The sequence below is a fragment of the Macaca nemestrina genome, chromosome 3 (assembly GCF_043159975.1).
Source record: "Macaca nemestrina isolate mMacNem1 chromosome 3, mMacNem.hap1, whole genome shotgun sequence".
NCBI classification, from domain to species: Eukaryota; Metazoa; Chordata; class Mammalia; order Primates; family Cercopithecidae; genus Macaca; species Macaca nemestrina.
The window spans coordinates 22958897-22983697 of NC_092127.1; the positions used below are offsets into that span (position 1 = coordinate 22958897).

At 33.4% G+C, this 24801-nt stretch overlaps 1 protein-coding gene across 3 annotated transcripts in view; it reads left to right on the forward strand.

Annotated features, from left to right (window-relative positions):
* LOC105466712 (SPARC (osteonectin), cwcv and kazal like domains proteoglycan 3) overlaps nucleotides 1–23561 on the forward strand; it is a 483715-nt gene extending 460154 nt beyond the window's left edge. For all 3 annotated transcript variants that reach the window (XM_011715825.3, XM_011715826.2, XM_011715827.2), the window contains 4 exons: nucleotides 5854–6075; nucleotides 15391–15453; nucleotides 19032–19169; nucleotides 21851–23561. In XM_011715825.3, the coding sequence (XP_011714127.1) occupies nucleotides 5854–6075; nucleotides 15391–15453; nucleotides 19032–19169; nucleotides 21851–22020 (593 nt within the window). In that variant the 3' untranslated portion in view covers nucleotides 22021–23561. The remainder of the gene's footprint in view (nucleotides 1–5853; nucleotides 6076–15390; nucleotides 15454–19031; nucleotides 19170–21850) is intronic.
* Nucleotides 23562–24801: the final 1240 nt, after the last annotated feature.

Consider the following 24801-nt stretch of genomic DNA (forward strand, 5'->3'; position numbering starts at 1 on the left):
ACCTCAACATGAGTGCAGTTAGAATCATATGTAGCAATCTGAATTCACTCTAAAAGTAATTTTTGCACAGCTCTACAGTATGTTGTTTCTAAATTATTTAAAAGTTCATTTTAAGTAATATTCAGACTCCTAAAAACTGCTTGTGAATATTCTGTTGTATCAATTTCCCAATAATATCATATTTCATTGTATAAATTTAAATTTTCCACTAGTTTTTTCCTTTCTTCTAATTTGATAGAATAGTAGATTTGATTGTATTAGATGGCTATTAGATAATATTTCATATGTAATTTCTTCACCATTATTATAATTATGTGAATTGTATGTTCCTGGAAATTGGACACAGAGTCTTTTAGGGAAAGTAAAGTTTTCATTGATATACTTACGAGGTCACATTCCAATTCAGACACAATATAGACACATTCAGAATAATATAATAGAAGAAATGAATATGGAATTTCATTCCATATTCCATACAGAATTTCATTCCATATTCCACATGGAATATGGCATTTTTGGAAATACAGCAGATAGCATTGCATACTTTAAACATATATCTTATGTACTTTTTGTTCATTTGACATTCTACTGTATTATTTGTAGTATTTGGTTCACTAGTTCTAAAATCTTAAGTGAAAAAAGTAAAGATCAATAATAAATTATTACTGTTTATGTTTAACTTTCCTCATATAACATTATCTTCATGGTAGTTTAAAGACTGACTATAAAATAAAATGAGATTATTTATAATAATCCATAAATATACTGATTTTGCATGATTTTCTTCAAAATCTTTAGTTTTATGGAATTTATTTTGAGGCAATTTTGACTGAATATTCTTCATTGCAATTTTACCAAGCATGCTAAGAACTATAAAAATATGATCTATATTTAGGTGAAATATAAGTCCTGAAAATATTACCAGAAATAACAGTGGTTATGGGATAAAGAATTTAAAACAGCTAATATAAATAATTTTATGATGTACCATGTAAACATCCTTGACAGTTTAAATACATTGTTAAGTATTGTTTTTGTCAATATAGTGTGAAATGAAAGTATATTTAAACTTACAATAATTTTTTTCACTCTATTTGAGGAAAGCTTATTCCACAATTCACATATCAATATAAAAGAATATTTCTAAACATATGATATGCACAGATATTTAATGACATGACATATTAGAACTCAGAGTTTATCTTTTATATTAAAAATAAGTGAAAGTCATGTAAGTCTGCATGCTTGGTAAAAAGTCAATTTGATGAAATGTAATAATAATGGTTTGGTGGAGGATGTCTACCTAACTTAGATTTAGGTCATTGGGCTGTGTTCTGCCACTACCTTGCTTTGTTTGTTATTAATATACCTAGGCCTTAATGTACACATCTAGATAATGTGGGGATTCTTCAAAATAATCTATTTACCTTGAAATTCAAAGATAGAGCAAGCTTATATTTTTGTTATAGTTTGAATATCTCAATAAATAAAATTGTGTTACAAGAGTCATCAGGATGATGAAGCAATAAATGCTAAGAAGAATGTTAGCTATTAAATGATTGCAGTATTGTAAATTATATGTATACCTTTCAAATATGATTCTTTTGATGCTACAAATATAAAATGAAACAAATTTTGGGAAAAATTTTCTTATTCTGAACTTTTTAGACAATAGCTACTATTTGGTGACTTTGAGAGCTCTTGACTAGTGCTATCATTTCATCACTATATGATACAATACAAATATATAATATTATATTTATATAATCTACCATACAGTCACTATGTATAATATATTATATATAGCATTGTATACATTGTATTATATGATAAATATTTATAAACAAAATCAATAGACATAAAAAGGAAACTGAAGTTCTAACCTAAAATCTCATTCTTGTCACCACAATGAAAATTAGACTTTTAGTTCATTTTCTGGTGTCTAATTTGTCTTATGTAAACATAGTCATTCCAGCCTTTGTGATTAAATATTCCGTTATTTTACTCTTAACCAGTCTGTATTTTTATATCTAAAATGGGTCTCTTAGAGGCAGTATAGCATTGAGTTTGATATTTTTGTCTGGTCTGACAGTCTCTACCTTTTTATGTAAGGGTTAGACCATATTAATTTAATGATTGTCAATACAGTTGTGTTTAGAACTTTCATCTTGTTATTATTTTATTTTCTTGCTGTTATTTTCTTTTTCTTTTTCTCTCATCTTGCCTTATTTTCAATTAGACCTATCAGTTTTATATCTTTTCATGATTCACATTTCAGCTCCACAATTGGTTTAGATGGGAGGCAAAAAATTACTTCTCAAAGATGTTCATATTCTAATCTCTGGACCTGTTATATTACATGGCAAATGGAACTAAGATTGCAGATGGAATTAAAGTTATGAATCACCTGACTTTTAAATAAGGAGATTATCCTGGATTATCCAGATAGGGCTTATCTAATCATATAATTCTTAAAAGTGGACATCTTTTCCCACCTGTATTAAAAAAGAAATGAGATGGAAAAGGAAGTGGAAGAAATGGCTTTGAAGATGAGGAGAGAGACCACATGCCTAGAAATATGGATGGTGGCTAGTTGGAAATTGTCCTCCAGTGGTAGCCATCAAGGAAATAGGGGCCCCAATACTCTAACTTCAAAGAACTAAATCTTACCAATAACCCACTGAACAAAGAAACATTCTTTGCCACGGCCCCAAAAAAGGAACTGCAGATACCTTGATTTTAGCGTTTTGAGATCTCTGTTGGACGTTTAGCTTACAGAATTATGAAATAATGAATTAATGTTAAGGTATTAAATTTCATGGTCATCTATTACAGCAACAATAACACACTAACATAGTTAATTAACTATATTTTACTTTTAGGTTTTTGCCCTAGGGTTTACAATGTACATCATTAACTTATCACAATGTACCTTCAAATACTATTGTAGCACTTCACATATGCTGTAAGAAATTTACCAGAATTCACTTCCCTCCCTACCCCAGCACACACACATTTCGTGCTATTAGTTTCATTCATTTTAATTCTACATATGTTGTACACTCCACAGTACTTTGTTATAGTTTTTGCTCTAAACAACTCATTAGCTTTTAAAGTGATTAAAATGAAGTGAAAAAAGTTTTCTGTTTACCTATATATGTAGCATTTCTTGCCCTCTTCATTTCTAGATGTAGATCCAAATTTCCATGTGGTATTATTACATTATCTGTCAAGAAATTATTTTAACAACCCTTGAAATCTTTCAGCTTTACATTGTGTTTAGAAGATCTTTCTTTTAGCTTAATTTTTGAAAGATGATTTTGCCAGGTATAGCTTTTTTCTTTGTTTAAGCACGTTAGAAATATTCCATTGTCTTCTGGGCTTCATAGCCTCTGAAGAGAAGCTTGCTGCCATTCTCATCTTTGTTTCTCTGTATAAAATTTCTCCTGTTTCGGTATTTGTTCTGGCTACTTGTAAAGTTTTTGTTTTTCTTTTTGATGCTGGCTTTCACCAGTTTGTTTATGGTGTGCTTTAGTTTCGTTTTCTTTCTTTCTGCTGCTTGATGTTAATCGTACTTTGTGTATCTGTGCATTTGTAATAGTTTTCAAATGCAAAAAGTTGTAAGTCATTATTTCTTCATATAATTTTCTGAACCCCCACACTTTGAGTATTCTTCTGGGACCCCAATATCTTATATGTTAAGGCAAGTGACATAGTCCCACAGTTCAATAAGGCTCATGGTTTTTCTTTTTCATATTCTTTCTCCTATGTGCTTTATTTTGGATAATGTCTTTCACATGTCTTCAGTTTCAAGGATTTTTTTTCTTCTGCAGTGTCCAATGTGCTTTCAATACCATCCAGCATGGGTTTTGTTTCATTTATTGCATGTTTCATTTCTAGACATTCTAGTTAGAATGTTGCATATAGTCTCCAGACAGAAAACCCTAATTGGCAAATCCCTAGCTCATGCTATTCTGCTCAGTTTCTCTGGGCAGTTCCTTCAACCTACAAAACCCTGTAACACATATCTCATCTACTTCTGCACCCTCCAAACTGAGTCTAGCCTTTCAGAATTGGTTGAATCCCAGAGAAGTTTTTGTCTTTCATGTGTTTGGCTGTACCCAACTCTCTTTCCCCAGTGCTCTTTTCCTGCCAGCTATAAGATAGATAACAGATACTCATTTTGGAATGAGATGGCCATTTCTCTATGCAGACCCTTGTATACTTTGGATCAAGGGCACACTAGAAATCTCACACCAAGTTTGCTTTATTCATGTAATCCTTGAGCATTTGTCAACTTCTGGTAATAACAGTAGTTTAAACCAATATCTCAAAATATGCTGTTTTAAAAATTTGCTTCAAGATAATAGGGACATAATCTACATTTTTAACCTTACATTTCCAGAACCAAGGTAAATGCTTACACAGTAAATAGGAAATAAGGAATTAATATTTAGTCTTTGTTTGAGTAGGATAACTCTGTTTTGATTCTATAAACAATTTTACAAAGAGAATTTAAACAACACACACAAAAAAATAAACACTGCAATTCTTTCTCTAAACTTTTATGAAAATGCCAGAAATACCTCTTTCATCTACGTATTCCCATTTTCTAATATGGTGATTCACAGATAGCATTAAACATCTTCTGAAAAATAATAAAATAAATTCCCAAAAGTTTGTGAAATTGTACATTTTTCAAGCCCCCAAATCTCCAATTTAATTTTTAATCCTAAGAATTTATATTTTTATTTCTATCATTTTTATAACTCAAAGTTTAACAAGAAAAAAACTATCAAAATAGATTTTGTATTACTAGAACATAAAATTAGCTACAAAATCTGAGAGAATTGCACTCATGAATCTTTAAACTACTCTTCAAACACTGTTGTTGAAGATTACATCTTTTGATACTCTTTTCATAAGTCCCCATGTCTCCATTACATCCTCTCTTCCATGCAAGTAACTGAGTTATTCATTTACTTTCACTTGTAATGAGTAGGAAAGAGAAAATTAAACAACTAGATGAGCAACATACAAATTAGAGCTCACTGAATCCCTAAAAATAAGAATTGTTAAAAGCAAATTTTTAAAATAGTTCAAAACACTGGTGTTGCATCTGATGCTATTTAGGACACTGAGGTTAGTGAGGTCTGCAGCTTACCAGGGGTTACCCATGTGGAATAGTGTGTAGCTTGAATACAAACCCAGTTCCATCATCTCTCTATACCTGCTCTATCCAGTGCACCATCTGGCCTCCCATAACAACACATTTGCATTTGTAAAATTTCCTTGAGGGAAGCAGGAGACCAAGTAGCTGTGTAAATTACGTGATGACTATTCTTTCTCTGGTCAACAGGTTTATGTGAAATAGCACAGTGACCAACATATAGGGCATTATTAAAGTTATTACTTATTTTGTGTAAAGTATGCTTTTAAGATATGATTTTCAGTTCTGTGAGTAAATATATATATTTTTTGTTTATAGGATATTTAAAAATACTATTTACATATATCTAATGAGATGTTTATCATGATATACTGTTTATTTAAAGACATTTGATCAGTAAAGTAATATAAATAATATATAATTATAATGGTAACTGCCATTGAATGAATGACTAATTAGTACAAGATGCTTTCTGGTTAATTAATTCTCACAACTATCCTGAAATGTAGAAACTACTATATCCACTTTAATTTGAAACAAATTCCTCATGATGAATTTAATGCTCTACTTCTCTGACTATTCATTAGATATCCTACACTAGCTACCTGCTATGTTGACTTATTTTGCTTTCTGCTAATGGTGTCTTTCATATTTAACTAATCATTTTCTCCCTTTGCTTTTAGGATTTGATACCAGTATCTTGCCAATTTGCAAGGACTCACTTGGCTGGATGTTTAACAGACTTGATACAAACTATGACCTTCTATTGGACCAGTCAGAGCTCAGAAGCATTTACCTTGATAAGAATGAACAGTGTACCAAGGCATTCTTCAATTCTTGTGACACATACAAGGACAGTTTAATATCTAACAATGAATGGTGCTACTGCTTCCAGAGACAGCAAGGTAAAAGATGAGACCCCTACAGATGCAAATAGTTGACCTGCATGTCAAATTTTACTTATTTTTTATGATAATAAAACAGTACACTATGCTCATTCATTTTATATACGTTTTTGTAATTCAAGTGTTTAATAAAAGAGCAAATAAGCAGCTTGTTGAGCAAACAACTCTGCCAGAGATGCAACACATGCTAAATAAGATGAAAAATAGTAATTAATATTTTATATTAATGCACTGCATTATAGTTTCCATTATGAGCCACCAAGAAGCACATAGAGATATAAGAACATAGATATTAAAAGTAATCATTAAAATTAATTTGCTATCTGCTTTGCCCACAATGTAAAATAATAAGTTTTTTATCACTATACTGTGGAGTTTTAATGTTCTATTTTGTGATCGTATTAAATGAGTTGAGTGAACCAGAGCATTCACAATAAAGTTATTTTTACTCCTGTGATTTTAAAATGATTTAGTCTTTCAAACTTTTCAAAATAGCTTAGCTTTTATAAAATTCACAAGCAGAAAAAGCATCTCTTAATACTAAGCAGGAGGTCAGGCAAGTGAAAAGTTAGAATGATACCAATTCTTTCTGCATCTTTGTATATTAGGAAATGTAAACATAATGTAAAATTGGAATCACGCTTACGGAATCAATTGATAGTTTATATTAAATATGTATAGGGGAAAAAACAAGAAACTCACATTATTATAAAGTTTTGAGAAACTAAAGAAACAATGGTAAGTGTAATGTTGATGTTAATTTAGGAAAATACCCTGGGAATTAATGTGGTAAATCCTGCCTTGTCAATGCTTTTTTAAATTCTTGACACCTAAGAGACAGAACAAGATACTTTACTATATCAATGATTCTTAGTCTTCGATATGGAAAACCAGCACATTATATGGGGTATTTTATTATCTCAATTACTTTTCCATATTTAGTAATAGTTCAGTAATTAGGGGTGAAATGAATATGCATAAATTGATTAGTGGTAAGTCAACAGAAGCTTTAGTTGAGTACAGTAACTTAACTGTTTATGAACCACTCTAAAAAAAAGTTTAAAAAATACATTTACTGTATTAAAATATGTATTACACACACAAACACACATTGTTGGCTATATTACATATGTGCTTTCTAGTTAAATACTCTTAAAAGCCTACATCCTAGTATTAATGATAAGTGTGCATTTAAATAATTTAAATAATAAAAAGTAGTAAATCCAGCTAAACTGCCAGAAAAATACATGTAGTCATGTACTATTTTCTTATGATGGCAAATGTTATTTTAGTTTTTTATTTTTATTTTTTGGTGTTATGATAGCATATTTTTGGTGTCTATACACAAACATTTAAAATATTCTGAATAACGCTGAATGCTTCGTCTACAGAAACAGAAAAATACTTTTATCTGAGAATATTCTTGGGGTTTGTAGCAATATTTGTAGGATTGATTAAAGGTACCCATAGCAAAGTTTTACTTTATTATGTTTCATTTAAAGACCACCATTCTCCGAAAGTGTTTTGTATAGCCATAAGAAGATTTACACTCTGATTCATTTAGTGCGTAGCAGAAATAGTTTAATAAATGGTACCTAAGCTAGTAAAAGAGCTTATACAGCTTCTCTAACACTTAGAATGGTTTGGGTAAACTCTTAGCCAACATTTCATTACTTTAATTGCAAGAAGTTACAAAAGTTCTCAGGGTAACTGAGAAGGCGTGCTAGTGATATGATACAACTTCATTTTTATGTATTCTTTTAGTTCAATAAGTAATTTTATTAAAAAGTAACTATTAATTTATATGGTGATTTTTTCAAAAAGTCTTGACTATTGTGAATAGTGCTGCAATAAACATACATGTGCATGTATCTTTATAGCAGCATGATTTATAATCCTTTGTGTATATCCCCAGTAATGGGATGGCTGGGTCAAATGGTATTTCTAGTTCTCGATCCTTGAGGAATTGCCACACTGTCTTCCACAATGGTTGAACTAGTTTACAGTCCCACCAAGAATGTAAAAGTGTTCCTATTTCTCCACATCATCTCCAGCACTTGTTTCCTGATCTTTTAATGATCGCTATTCTAACTGGTGTGAGATGGTATCTCATTGTGGTTTTGATTTGCATTTCTCTGATGGGGAGTGATGATGAGCATTTTTTCATGTGTCTGTTGGCTGCATAAATGTCTTCTTTGGAGAAGTGTCTGTTCATATCCTTCACCCACTTTTTGATGGGGTTGTTTGATTTTTTCTTGTAAATTTCTTTAAGTTCTTTGTGGATTTGGATGTTAGCCCTTTGTCAGATGGGTAGATTGTAAAAATGTTCTCCCATTCTGTAGGTTGCCTGTTCACTCTGATGGTAGTTTCTTTTGCTGTGAAGAAGCTCTGTAGTTTAATTAGATCCCATTTGTCAATTCTGGCTTTTGTTGCCATTGCTTTTGGTGTTTTAGTCATGAAGTCCTTGCCCATGCATATGTCCTGACTGGTATTGCCTAGGTTTTCTTCTAGGGTTTTTATGGTTTTAAGTATTTAATCCACCTTGAATTAATTTTTGTATAAGGTGTAAGAAAGGGATCCAGTTTCAGCTTTCTACATATGGCTAGCCAGTTTTACCAGCACCAGTTATTAAATAGGGAATCCTTTCCCTATTTCTTGTTTTTTTTCAGGTTTGTCAAAGATCAGATGGTTGTAGATGTGTGGTATTATTTCTGAGGGCTCTGTTCTGTTCCATTGGTCTGTATCTCTGTTTTGATACCATTACCATGCTGTTTTGGTTACTGTAGTCTTGTAGAATAGTTTGAATTCAGGTAGCGTGATGCCTCCAGCTTTGTTCTGTTGGCTTAGGATTGCCTTGGCAATGTGGGCTCTTTTTTGGTTTCATATGAGTTTTAAAGTAGTATCGTTCCAATTCTGTGAAGAAAGTCATTGGTAGCTTGATGGGAATGACATTGAATCTATAAATTACCTTGGGCAGTATGGCCATTTTCACAATATTGATTCTTCCTATCCATGAGCGTGGAATGTTCTTCCATTTGTTTGTGTCCTCTTTTATTTCATTGAGCAATGGTTTGTAGTGCTCCTTGAAGAGGTCCTTCACATCCCTTGTAAGTTGGATTCCTAGGTATTTTATTCTCTTTGCAACAATTGTGAGTGGGAGTTTACTCATGATTTGACTCTTTGTTTGTCTGTTATTGGTGTATAAGAATGCCTGTGGTTTTTCCACATTGATTTTGTATCCTGAGACTTTGCTGAAGTTGCTTATCAGCTTAAGGGGATTTGGGGCTGAGATGATTGGGTTTTCTAAAAATACAATCATGTCATCTGCAAACAGAGATAATTTGACTTCCTCTTTTCCTAACTGAATACCCTTTATTTCTTTCTCCTGCCTGATTGCCCTGGCCAGAACTTCCAATATTATGTTGAATAGGAGTGGTGAGAGAGGGCATCCTTATCTTATGCCAGTTTTCAAAGGGAATGCTTCCAGTTTTTGCCCATTCAGTATGATATTGGCTGTGGGTTTGTCATAAATAGCTCTTATTATTTTGAGATTTGTCCCATCAATAGCTAGTTTATTGAGAGTTTTTAACATGAAGGGCTGTTGAATTTTGTCAAAGGCCTTTTCTGCATCTATTGAGATAATCATGTGTTTTTTTTTTGTCTTTGGTTCTGTTTATGTGATGGATTACATTTATTGATTTGCATATGTTGAACCAGCCTTACATCCCAGAGATGAAACCGACTTGATCTTAGTGGATAAGCTTTTTGATATGCTGCTGGATTCAGTTTGCCAGTGTTTTATTGAGGATTTTTGCATCGATGTTCATCAGGTATATTGGTCTAAAATTCTCTTTTTTTGTTGTGTCTCTGCCAGGCTTTGGTGTCAGGATGATGCTGGCCTGAAAAAATGAATTAGGGAGGATTCCGTCTTTTTCTATTGATTAGAATAGTTTTAGAAGGAATGGTACCAGCTCCTCTTTGTTCCTCTGGTAGAATTTGGCTGTGAATCCATCTGGTCCTATACTTTTTTTTGGTTGTTAGGCTATTAATTATTGCCTCAATTTCAGAGCCTGTTATTGGTCTATTCAGGGATTCAACTTCTTCCTGATTTAGTCTTGGGAGGGTGTATGTGTCCAGGAATTTATCCATTTCTTCTAGATTTTCTTTTTTCTTTTTTCTTTTTTTTTTTTTTTTGAGATGAAGTCTTGCTCTGTCGCCCAGTCTGGAGTGCAGTGACGCAATCTCGGCTCACTGCAAGCTCCACCTCCCGGGTTCATGCCAATCTTCTGCTTCAGCCTCCAGACTAGCTGGGACTACAGTCGCCCACCACTGTGCCGGACCAATTTTTTCCATTTTTAGTAGAGACCGGGTTTTACCGTGTTAGTCAGGATGGTCTCGATCTCCTGACCTCGAGATCCACCTGCCTTGGCCTCCCAAAGTGCTGGGATTACAGGAGTAAGCCACCGCGCCCATCCTAGATTTTCTATTTTATTTGCATAGAGGTGTTTATAGTATTCTCTGATGGTAATTTGTATTTCTGTGGAATTGGTGGTGATATCCCCTTTATCATTTTTTATTGCTTCTATTTGATTCTTCTCTCTTTTCTTCTTTATTAGTCTTGCTAGCTATTAGTCTTGCTATTAGTCTATTTTGTTGATCTTTTCAAAAAGCCAGCTCCTGGATTCACTGATTTTTTAAAGGATTTTTTGTGTCTCTATCTCCTTCAGTTCTGCTCTGATCTTAGTTATTTCTTGCCTTCTGTTAGCTTTTGAATGTGTTTGCTCTTGCTTCTCGAGTTCTTTTAATTGTGATGTTGGGGTGTCAATTTTAGATCTTTCCTGCTTTCTCTTGTGGGCATTTAGTGCTATAAATTTCCCTCTACACACTGCTTTAAATGTCTTCCAGAGATTCTGGTACGTTGTGTCTTTGTTCTCATTGGTTTCAAAGAACATCTTTATTTCTGCCTTCATTTCGTTACGTACCCACTAGTCATTCAGGAGCAGGTTGTTCAGTTTCCATGTAGTTGTGCAGTTTTGAGTGAGTTTCTTAATCCTGAGTTCTAATTTGATTGCACTGTGGTCTGAGAGACATTTTGTTATGATCTCTGTTCTTTTACATTCGCTGAGGAGTGCTTTACTTCCAAATATGTGGTCAATTTCAGAATAAGTGTTATGTGGTGCTGAGGAGAATGTATATTCTGTTGATTTGGGTTGGAGAGTTCTGTAGATGTCTATTAGGTCCACTTGGTGAAGAGCTGAGTTCAAGTCCTGGATATCCTTGTTAAGTTTCTGTGTCATTGATGTGTCTATTGTTGACAGTGATGTGTTAAAGTCTCCCATTATTATTGTATGCGAGTCTAAGTCTCTTTGTAGGTCTCTAAGACTTGCTTTATGAATCTGGGTGCTCCTGTATTAGGTGCATATATACTTAGGATAGTTAGCTCTTCTTGTTGAATTGATCCCTTTTACCATTATGTGATGGCCTTCTTTGTCTCTTTTGATCTTTGTTGGTTTAAAGTCTGTTTTATCAGAGACTAGGATTGCAACCCCTGCTTTTTTGTTTTGTTTTGTTTTCCATTTGCTTAGTAGGTCTTCCTTCATCCCTTTATTTTGAGCCTATATGTGTCTCTGCACAAGAGATGGGTCTCCTGAATACAGCACACTGATGGGTCTTTACTGTTTATCCAATTTGCCAGTCTGTGTCTTTTAATTGGACCATTTAGCCCATTTATATTTAAGGTTAATATTGTTATGTGTGAATTTGAAACTTTCATTATGTTAGCTGGTTATTTTGCCCATTAGTTGGTGCAGTTTCTTCCTAGCATTGATGGTCTTTAAAATTTGGCATGTTTTTGCAGTGGCTGGTACTGGTTTTTCCTTTCCATGTTTAGTGCTTCCTTCAGGAACTCTTGTAAGTCAGGCCTGGTGGTGACAAAATCTCTCAGCATTTGCTTATCTGTAAAGGCTTTTATTTCTCCTTCAGTTATGAAGCTTAGTTTGGCTGGAAATGAAATTCTGGTTTGAAAATTCTTTTCTTTAAGAATGGTGAATATTGGCCCCCACTCTCTTCTGGCTTATAGAGTTTCTGCCAAGAGATCTGCTGTTAGTCTGATGGGCTTCCCTTTGTGGGTAACCTGACCTTCTCTCTGGCTGCCCTTAACATGTTTTCCTTTATTTTATCCTTGGCAAATCTGACAATTATGTGTCTTGGGGTTGCTCTTCTTGAGGAGTATCTTTGTGGCATTCTCTGTATTTCCTGAATTTGAATGTTGGCCTACCTTGCTAGATTGGGGAAGTTCTCCTGGATAACATCCCGAAGAGTGTTTTCCAACTTGGTTCCATTCTCCCCATCACTTTCAGTACACCAATCAAACGTAGATTTGATCTTTTCACATAGTCCCATATATCTTGGAGGCTTTGTTCATTTCTTTTTACTCTTTTTCTCTAAACTTCTCTTCTCACTTCATTTCATTTATTTGATCTTTAATCACTGATACCCTTTCTTCCACTTGATCGAATCGGCTACTAAACCTTGTGCATGCGTCGTGTAGTTCTTGTGCCATGGTTTTCAGCTCCATCAGGTCATTTAAGGTTTCCTCTACACTCTTTATTCTAGTAAGCCATTCGTCCAATCTTTTCTCAATTTTTTTAGCTTCCTTGCGGTGGGTTCAAACATTCTCCTTTAGCTCAGAGGAATTTGTTATTACCGATCTTCAGAAGCCTACTTCTGTCAACTCATCAAAGTCATTCTCCATCCAGCTTTGTTCTGTTGCTGGTGAACTGAGAGAGATCCTTTGGAGTAGAAGAGGCGCTCTGGTTTTTAGAATTTTCAGACTTTCTGCTCTGGTTTCTCCCCATCTTTGTGGTTTTATCTGTCTTTGTTCTTTGATGATGGTGACCTACACATCGGGGTTTGGTGTGAATGTCCTTTTTGTTAATGTTACTGCTATGCTTTTCTGTTTGTTGGTTTTCCTTCTAACAGCCAGGACCCTCAGCTACAGGTCTGCTGGTGTTTGCTGGAGGTTCACCCCAGACCCTGTTTGCCTGGGTATCATCAGTGGAGACTGCAGAACAGCAAATGTTGCTGCCTGATCCTTCCTATGGAAGCTTCATCTCAGAGGGGCACCTGGCTGTATGAGGTGTCAGTCAGCCCCTACTGGGAGGTGTCTCCCAGTTAGACTACTCGGGGGTCAGGGACCCACTTGAGGAGGCAGTCTCTTTGTTTTCAGATCTCAAACTCCATGCTGGGAGAACCACTGCTCTCTTCAAAGCTATCAAAAAGGGACGTTTAAGTCTGCAGAAGTTTCTGCTATGTTTTGTTCAGCTATGCCCCACCCCCAGAGATGGAATCTACAGAGGCAGGCAGGCCTTGTTGAGCTGCAGTTGGCTCCACCCAGTTCAAGCTTCCTGGCTGCTTTGTTTACCTAGTCAAGCCTCAGCAATGGTGGACACCCCTCCCCAAGCCTCTCTGCTGCCTCACAGTTCAATCTCGGACTGCTGTGCTAGCAGTGAGCAAGGCTCCTTCAGCATGGGACCCGCCAAACCAGGTGCAGGATATAATCTCCTGGTGTGCCATTTGCTAAGACCATTGGAAAAGCACATTATCAGGGTGGGAGTGTCCCAATATTCCAGGTACTGTCTGTCATGACTTCCCTTGTCTGGGAAAGGGAATTCTCTGAATCCTTGTGCTTCCCTGGGGAGGTGATGCCCTGCTCTGCTTTGGCTCATACTCTGTGGGCAGCATCCACTTTCTGACCAGTCCCAATGAGATGAATGCCGTTCCTCAGTTGGAAATGCAGAAATCACCTGCCTTCTACGTCGTGCACGCTGGCAGCTGTAGACTGGAGCTGTTCCTATTTGGCCATCTTGGAATGATTCTCTTTCTTTCCATTTTAGATTCTGTAAGATGAATTTTTTTTTAGATTTTGCAAGATTAAATTCACATATTAAACTACAAAATATATATTAAGCACCTATCTCATTCTTTATTCCACTTTTTTACATAAAATGTAATAACTGAATATTTTGAATTCAATGTATTATATACTTTTAAAATCATTTAAATTAATTATACTTTACCTTTTTACTAAAAAGTTATACCACAGGACAATAAGATATAGTATATTATTTTGCAGTTTTACGATTTTATAATGCCACTTTTATATAGCAAGCATTAACAGCAAGTGTTTAGACTATGAATACAAAATACATTAAACTGCTTTCAGATAAGACTATATATTTTACATATTATGTATGTATATAATTATATGCAGTTATCTCTTGATATCCAAGGGGTATCGATGTCAGGACAATTTGTGAACACTAAAATCAAGTCACTCAAATCCCTTCTATAAAATGGCAAAGTATTGACATATAACCTACACACGTCCTCTTATATACTTTAAATCATCTCTGTTTTTTTTATTTTTTGAAAATTTTCGATTAGCGGTTGGTTGAATCTATAAGTGCAGAACTCACAGATATGAAGGGCCAATAGTAAATATAAGAGTAACAATATAAGACAAACTATATTGTGACTATTTAGAATTTTACATTTCTCTACAAATGTCTTCCTTCAAGTGGTTAAGTTTGAAAATAGGCAAAGATTATTTCCAAATTGGTTTAAATGTTTTCAGCTTATTTTTAAATGATGGCTTATCAGAAATAATTTTATATTATATCCTGTTCCTAAATTGCATATATGGATGAAACTAAAAAGATCAATATCTCTTACCATTATACAATATTAAAATTTATAATAAGATCTTTAACAAAGCTGGAAAGAAGCATTAACACTTTTATACGTTACTTTTGTAACACAAAGTTATTTGTCTATATCATAGAAACTTTTAAATTAGGGGAAAACATAATCAGTTAATTGCTTCAGTAGCAGTCAATTAGTTGAATTCACATTTCTGACTTGATTGACCTTTTAAAAGTAAATAAGAAGTATTTTTCATCATATAAGTATCTCTTATACTTTTAAAAAATCTGATCCAGGCATTCTGAGGAAAACCAAGGTGATAGATATATTGACAATTAGGAAAGTAGCATGAGTGCTCTCTCTCTATATATAGATAGATATTAGATAGATAGATAGATAGATAGATAGATAGATAGATAGATGATTGATAGATAGATGATAGACAGACACATGTATGTATCTATATGAATGTATCTTCATAAGTAAACCAATTAATATGTAATACGTGTCTTCTGAAGGCACGCAAAGACCAAGTGAAGTTTGATAACATAGAAATTACACTTTCTTTGTTTAACTACAATCCTCTAAGTAACATTTTTAATGTCATTGCAGACCCACCTTGCCAGACGGAGCTCAGCAATATTCAGAAGCGGCAAGGGGTAAAGAAGCTCCTAGGTGAGTAATAGATCATTCTTCTGAAGGCTTTATTGCTTACATAAATAACCCCAGGGAAACAGCAACATAAAATCAATATTAATCCAACAAAGATAGACTGCACTAAATTTCAGCAACAAAATTTATGAACTTTTTGAAAGCCATTAAACTTACTTTTATTACCTTACCTATTGAAAGATATTATGTCTGTTTTATTACCCTAATATAATGTTCATTTTGAAAGTTATTAAGTAAAAAGAGAGATTTAAGCAATGCTAAAGTTAAAACATCAGCAGAAAATTCAGTTCTAATTCTATGGTTAAGATTTAAGAATTGATGGCAAATATATATATATATGTATGTGTGCTATTTAAAGCAAGTAGTTTTATAAATTGGGTGAAAAGGTGCTCTGAGTACCTCAGGAAAATTTGAACAGACTTGTTAGTATTTTTCATTAGTATTTTTTACTACCCTACTTTTAATAAATAAATGTATAAGTAGATAGATAGATATTTCAGATTTTATTCAAAGCTTTGAAATATTTAAATGTTTGGATATAAACAGATTATTAAACTATTACATATGAGTGGTTTATTCATATAACCATACAATTTTTAAATAAACTATTTTTGGAATAGTCTTAAATTTATAAAAATGGCGACAAAGGTATATAGCTTCCAAACATTCTTCACCCAGCTTCCTCTAAATATAGCGTCTTGCATGTGCCAAATAATGATGGAATATTTGTAAAAATCTAAGAAATTAGCATTGCTATAGTCCTATTAAGTAAGCTTCAGAATTTATTTGGATATCACCAGTTTTGCCACTGTTCTTCTTTTTCTATTTTGGAATCCAAAGTGTGACACCACATATGCAATATTTATTTTCACATATATTAACATACTTGTGTATTTAGTGGCACATAACTCTAATGTCTCTGGATCTGATTAATCTGTTTTATATTTTGACTTACCATCTTTGTAATTACAATATATTATGTTTAAATAACAGGATTTTTCACATTACTTGCAAATCCTTGTTTCAGTGGCCATTGTACAGAATTTAAAAATTAGTGTTTTGTAATAAAACATTTTTAGGTGTGAAAATTACTAATGATAAATGCTACAATGTGTCATGTTTCTTTTAACCCTGTTACAAGATGCAGGAGATATCATAGCTCACAAATGAAAACAATGCATTCTGCCTGGGCACAGTGGCTCACGCCTGTAATCCCAACACTTTGGGAGGCCAGGGTAGGCACATCACCTGAGTTCAGGAGTTTGAGACCACCCTGGCCAATATGGCAAAACCGCACCTCTACTGAAAATACAAAAATTAGCCTGGCATGGTGGTGTGTGCCTGTAATCACAGCTACTCTGGAGTCTGAAGCAGGAGAATCGCTTGAACCAGGGAGTAAGATGTTGCGGTGAGCCAAGATGGTGCCACTGTACTCCAGCCTGGGTAACAGAGCAAGATTCCATCTCAAAAAAATAATAATAATAACAATACGTTCTTATATAGGTTTGTCTTGGCAAACCAAAGTTTAGCCGTGTACTATAAAGTAAGCCATTGAAATTAAACTGAAAAGTATTTTCTACTTAAGGTCTATTAGTAACAAAAATCTGTTAGAATACAGGTTTTTATTATTTGAAGGTATAAAAAAATACTTTGTGCCCATTTGGGAAGAGTTACCTTCATTATTCTTTCATAATATAAATGAAAATTTTTATAGAGAACACTAAAGGCTTTAAGCATTTCTTCTAATTCGGGTGGGGTATTATATGCGTCTGAAATTGATCACTTGTTATATACGAGTATGGTGCCACATGTCCTGATTTAGAGATTCAGTCTTTGAAAGGAAAAGAGAGTACTCTTAAGAATTATGCTAAAACTGCAGACATCAACCAACTTTACTGGCATAAAGTATCAACTATGGTCACATTAACTATACATCATAACATGTATATGTCAAGTATGTCAAATCATGGTAGTTGTAAAAGCTGTAGATGTAACAACGTTGAATTTTTTTCCTTATTTTTTTTCTGGCCTTGAATCCATAGAAAGTGTTCTGTAGTTAATGATATTTTGTATATCTCATTGAAAGATTAGCAGTTCAGCTATTTGAATAAATATAGTTTTGTTAACTGTTAATAATTTGCATATAACAATTTTCAAACTTTTTGAGGTAGTGAAATTTTGATGCCATATGGTTACAAGACTAAGTAAATTTTGTCTTTTATCCACTTATTTATTTATTTATTTATTTATTTATTTATTTATTTTAATTCACCAATAACTATCATGCTTCTGGTCACAGAAGAAAAAATAGTTAGAAAATAAAATAAAATATTATTATCTCCTAGAACTTAAATTCTGTTTGGAGTACTTATAAAGAACATGATTTCACTTTTAAATTACTAATTAAGCATTTATCATGAGCATTGTGCCATGGAGTATGTTAGATTTTATAGATATAAAAATCAGTCTCTGGTCGGAAACAATGGCTCATGCCTGTAATCGCAGTATTTTAGGAGGTTGAGGTGGAAGGATTACTTGAAGTCAGGAGTTTGAGGTCAGTCTTGACAACATGGCAAAACCCCATCTCTATTTAAAAACACAAAAATTAGCCCGGTGTGGTGGTGCAAGCCTGTAATCTCAGCCACTCAGGAGTCTGAAGTAGCAGAATCACTTGAACCTGGGAGGCAGAGGTTGCAGTGAGCCAAGATCGTGCCACTGTGCTCCAGCCTGGGCAATGGAGCAAGACTCTGTCTCAATAAAGAAATAAATAAATTTGTCTATCTGTTCTACTATTCCCAATAGACTGTGTTCCCTCTAGACCATGGGTTTGAGATGTTGTTCATACAACAATGAAAATGAAGAGAACCTAAATATTTCTAACTATAGATGATATCACAATATAGTGGTGAAAGTACGCAGGGACAGTCAACACACACACACACACACACACACACACACACAGAGAACAGAAGAAGTAATCAGGAATCACTTGAAAAGAAGACTTTAGATTGTGGGTCACATTTAAGTCACATCTTAAAATGGAAGAGAGAAGAGAGATTCTAGTTGACATAAACAATGTGTAAAGAGACAAAACAGCATTGAGTTTGGGAAAAACAGAGAGTTTGATTTGGAAAGAGCTTGGAATATAAGAATGAACATTTGGGGAAATGACAGTAGAAAGTTTCCAGTGATGGAGGCAGATGGTGACAGGTCTTCTGCCATGCTAAGTGGTCTGGGTGATTTAATATAAGCATGGCACTAATCAGATGTTAATTCTGTATTGTGCCTCTGAAACACTACCCTTTGCACAGTGAGAACTAATGAAATAGTAATTTGCTTAACAAAGGAAATGAATCCTTGAACTATAAGCAGTTCACTGTGGCAATGGCCAGCTCCATGACAGAAAAGACTTCCTTGATTTCGTCTAAGGCGTCACTGGTATCTATCCTGGAATACAGTGGACACTCCATATGTGTATGTCTTTAATTCATTAATGCATAATTTGGTGCCTATCAAAAAGGATCACAGCTTATTCATAAACTACATGTGTGTGTTTGTATGCCTGTGGCTTGTTTCAACAGGACAGTATATCCCCCTGTGTGATGAAGATGGTTACTACAAGCCAACACAATGCCACGGCAGTGTTGGACAGTGCTGGTGTGTTGACAGATACGGAAATGAAGTCATGGGATCCAGAATAAATGGTGTTGCAGATTGTGGTAAGGAGAAGGGTTACTTATTTCATAATTCCCCAAGCACAGAATTAAGTGCTTTAGAGCCTCATTCGTTTGTTCAAGCATTTAATCAGTACTTACTCTATGCAAAGACTATAGAATATATAGGGTGGAGGAAGTGACAAAAAAACTTACTCCTAGCATGTTAAAAACCTGGATAGATAATAAGTGGTCATTGCATAATTTAGATTTTCTAGAGAGATTAATTAAAAGCTGGGTTCCTTTCCTACTTCAAATTCAGAAAGTGGTTGAGGTACTTCTTTTCCTCTCAGCTGAAGCAGACCTTTTTCATTCATCCTACTGCAAGTCAATAAACTCTATTTATCATGTCTTCAGATGACACCCTTTTGTCTGTATACCTCTGGAGATGGTGACTTAGGGAATATGTGGGTTCACCAGCCAAAGAAATACAAACCTTTTTAAAGTAAAAGTTCATAAATTACAGCTATATGAGCATGTTTCCTTGTGCTTGAGTGAGGAAAATGTAATTTGATTGTTTAAAGGGAATTATAGTTAATATTCAAATTCTTTTTTAGGAACATGCATTTTTTGTGTATTTATTTATTTATTTTTATTTATTTATTTTTTTTGAGACAGAGTCTCCCTCTGCTGCCCAGGCTGGAGTGCAGTGGCCAGATCTCAGCTCACTGTAAGCTCCGCCTCCCAGGTTTAGGCCATTCTCCTGCCTCAGCCTCCCGAGTAGCTGGGACTACAGGTGCCCGCCACCACGCCCAGCTATTTTTTTTTGTATTTTTTAGTAGAGATGGAGTTTCACCATGTTAGCCAGGATGGTCTCGGTCTCCTGACCTCGTGAACCTCCCGTCTCGGCCTCCCAAAGTGCTGGGATTACAGGCTTGAGCCACTGAGCCCGGCCTTTGTATATATTTAAAATAGAATGTAACAATTAGTTGAACATAACATACATGCATTTTAAAATTTCCATTGTAGTACCATTTGTACTTCATAAAACATTTTTCTAGAATGCAAGTGTCAATTTTGTTTGTATTATAGACAGTTTTCATGACAAAAGCCACTTCATTGTACACACACACACACACACACACACACACATGCACCAGGAATTAATTCATTGTGTTTCAATTAATATAAATGATCAAAAATGAAAATAAAGTACTTTTTAGTCTTGCATTTTAGAAAATATTTAGATGTATTCTTCAAGCAAATTTTAGACTAATAAACTAAGACTGTTAAGAAAAAAGATAAACAATAAAAGTAGTCTCATTTAATCTTTAAATTCCTGCTCTGAATCCATTTGTTCATAACATTTTTAATAGCTTAGTTTTGTTTGCTGACCTGGCCAATGCAATTAGATTTAAGTAGGAAGAAAGAGGATTCAGTAGCTATCTTACATAAATTTTACATAGAGGGAACACATCTTTGTAATATGTACTGTAAAGTAGTTGCATTATAAATTACTTCAGTTGTCATTGATAACAATGATGGATACATAAGTTTTTTATGTTGTAAGTAAAAGTTATATGGAGATGAGTTCCTTAAGTGAACAAGAACATTGTTTTTGGAACGTGGACATCTGAGTTTTCTTAACATTGTATAACTAATACAGCAGATGAAGTTGGAGAATGAAACAATATTTTCTTCAGTTAAGATGGGAATTTTAGTGTGTTGTCTCGTGAGATCAACCAATTTATAAACCTTGAAGTACATCAATTGGATTTGTTATAATTAGATACAAAAGAATTATAAGAATAAAATATTAGAAAGAGTAGAAAATAAATCCACACGAGCACTGGAGGAGTTGAAAAGTCAATACGTGGTGAATGCTAATATGTATGTGCATTATTGCCTCCATAAATATTAATAGTTATTTTTAAAATATTTTGTAAAATATTAGTTTTCTGTTGCTGTAGTAACAAATTCCCACTTAGTGGCTTAAAACAACAAACGTTTATCCTACAGTTCCGTACCTCAGAAGTTCAACACAGGTCTCACTAAGCTCAACATCAAGATGTCAGCAGGAGGGTGCTCCTCTCTGGAGGCCTTAGGGGAAAATCTATTTCCTTGCCCTTTTCACCTCTTAGAGGCAGCTTGCATCCGTTGGTTCATGGACTCTTTCCTCTAATCTTAAGCTGACAACATGGTGTCTCTGATCATTCCTCTGTAGTCCTAGCTCCTTCCCACTCTATCTGGAAAACATTTTCTTATTTTAAGAACCTAAGTGACAATTTGGATCCACCTGGATAATTCAGGATAATCTCTCCAATTCAAATTCCTTTACTTAGCCGTATTTGCAAAGTCACTCTTTCATGTAAGGTAACATATTTATAGGTTCTGGAGATTAGGAAATGGACATACTTGGTGGGGCACTTTTTCTGTCACACTTGTAGAAGAAATTTTAAATTAAAATGCACAGTCTGACATGAACTTCTATAAAAACTGGGCTGAGATCAATCTTGCATAACACACCTCGATAATGATTCTGCTTTTAGCACATACATTTTAACAAATGATAGATTTTTAACATGTGATAATTTTCCAGAAAATGGATCTTTCCTTATCTTTGATAAATAAGAGAGAAAAGCAATTACTTTTTAAAAAATATTCTTAATTTTTGTAAGGATTTTGTCTTTCAGTAATTAACACTATTCAGTCAAATAAAGGTAATGTTTATGTTCACTTTTTTCAAGCTATAGATTTTGAGATCTCTGGAGATTTTGCTAGTGGAGATTTCCATGAATGGACTGATGATGAGGATGATGAAGACGATATTATGAATGATGAAGATGAAATTGAAGATGATGATGAAGATGAAGGGGATGATGATGATGGTGGTGATGATCATGATGGATACATTTGATTGATGACAGTTGAAATCAATAAATTCTACATTTCTAATATTTACAAAAATGATAGCCTATTTAAAATTATCTTCTTCCCCAATAACAAAATGATTCTAAACCTCACATATATTTTGTATAATTATTTGAAAAATTGCAGCTAAAGTTATAGAACTTTGTGTTTAAATAAGAATGATTTGCTTTGAGTTTTTATATTCCTTACACAACAAGAAAATACATATGCAGTCTAGTCAGAGAAAATAAAGTTTTGAAGTGCTACTATAATAAATTTTTCATGAGAACAAACTTCGTAAATCTTCCATAAGCGAAATGACAGCCAGTGCTTGGGATCGTACATGTTAATTTTTTGAAAGATAATTCTAAGTGAAATTTAAAATGAATAAATTATTAATGACCTGGGTCCTGAAGATTTAAGAAAAATATGCATGCTTTAATTGCATTTCCAAAGTAGCATCTTGCTAGACCTAGATGAGTCAGGATAACAGAGAGATACCATATGGCAAGAAAAGTGAAGTGACAATTGTAGAGTCCTCCGTTGTGTTTACGTTAATAGTGGTGTTTTTAACTATGAAATTATTCTGGATCTCATAGTACATTTTACAAAATGGCAAGTATGGAAAACCATGGATTCTGAAAGTTAAAAATTTAGTTGTTCTTTCCAATGTGTATTTTAATTTGGATGGCAGTCTCATGCAGATTTTTTAAAATATTTTTTAATAACATGATTTATTTGCCTTTCTAGATTTCTTTATCTCTCTGACCAGCAACTTAGGTTTCAGAATTTAAATTAGGAAGACAAAGGGAAAGATTGATTTAAACCGTATTTTTACAAAGTTTGTCATTTGCCCCAAGGTCAAATTTTAAATTCTTAATTTTCGTTTTATTTCCCATTTTAGATAAAAATTTACATTTAATCTTCGAATTATGTTATTTTTGTTAGTAGTGCCGAAACCTAGAGAACGTATTGTATGGTGCCTTGCAAAAATAGAAATAGAAAGATTTTAGCATGCATACCAATATAGTATATTACGCAATATATAAGCACACCTAATTAACAGATTAATAACAGTAAAGGTACTGCTGCTGGAATGAAGAAAACGGGATATGTTTCTTCCTTTTTTTCTATTGTTACATAATTGCCATGTGGACTTGTTTATGATTATTGTGTAGAGTAGCATTTAAGATTTAACTGTAGCAAAAATTACTTTAACTGCTGTGTTTAAGTTAGCATGTTAATTAATTGTGTAGACATTTTGGCACACCATCACTTTTAACTATATCAGACCAATGGTTTTGTGCCCATAATAAAAATGGAAAATCCTGTTGAATGTTACATATTGGTATCTTTAATTTCAACAGTGGGTAAACTGGTTTCCCAGTATACAATTCATTGAAAGCAAAATTGATGAATTATTTCAATTTAATTTATACACACTCAGTACAAACTTTAATGTTGACTTTATGTAATATTTAAAGTATAATGCATTTTCTTTTTTACTGTTTATGTATAGTTTACAAAATAAAGAATCTTATAACCAAATTGAACTGTTCCTCAATGGTTTTTCCGGAATACACATAGTAGCATGAAGGTTTCTTAATCTAGTCTTTGATTTTTAAAATGAATGCATCACAAACTAGCTAGGGGAGTTTCCTGAAATTTTAGAATTTCAAAATTAGAGCCCTTGGAATCTTGAATATTATTTTTCAATGTATGTTAAAAATGTTTTTTTGTTGGTGGTGGTTTGTTTTGTTTCATTTGTCGTAATATTGTAAAATGGATCATATCTTTGTCAAGGCTGTATTTTAAAACCCACTTTTATAGTGTCATACTTAACATATTTGGCTAAATTTCTATAGCAACAGCATTTTGAAGAGTGGTCAGATAGCCTTGTCTATTTAACAAATGTATATAAATATAACTGATTGGGAAGAGACAAAAACAAATTATATACAGAGGTTTAGCAAATGAATGTAACATAACAAATATAGTAATGTTGAAGTTAGGCTGTTTTTCTAAAGAAGTGTCTCTTAGACTCCCAAGAAAGCAATTAAATCAACAGCAAATAGAAAATTTAAAAAAATTACACTATAAAACTTTATGTAAATTATTTGTATACAATATATATTTGTGCGTGTATAAAAATTCTATTTGTAATGTATATTAGGTCTTTTCATCATCATTTAATTCATTTTAAATATTTTGATACAATACAATTATACCTATACATTTATCCCCCCAAAATATAAATATTGGACAGCTGCTGTAAATCAGACAGTATTCTACACACTAGATATTGATTAATGAACAAACTAACTATGAAGTGTAAAGACAGGCAATACATTTATTCCTGGCCCATAATACAATATGGCTATAATCTCCATTGGAATAAACCAAAGAAAGATATTTACTAGATTTAATTTGAATAAGAAACAAGGTATTTTGAACCCCCCAACGAGAGTCTTTGATAGAAACCCCAAATCTTAACATTTTAATTAAAAAGAATCCAAGTATCTCAACAGTTTGTTCTTTCTTAAATTGAAATCTGATTCATAGGTATAAAGTCATACAATACAGTCTATAATAGTGTCTTATCTTTCTCATCTGTGTTATTTAGAAAGCACACATGCGACTCAAAAATTACAAGACATTCGGAATCACAGCAAATTGAAAACTGAAACATAGAGGAAATGAGTAGAAGAAACATATAAATAAAATAGCAAGTGTTCCTTTTATGCCAAAATCTAATATGGAAATTAATGATGCTTTATTGTTGTGCCTA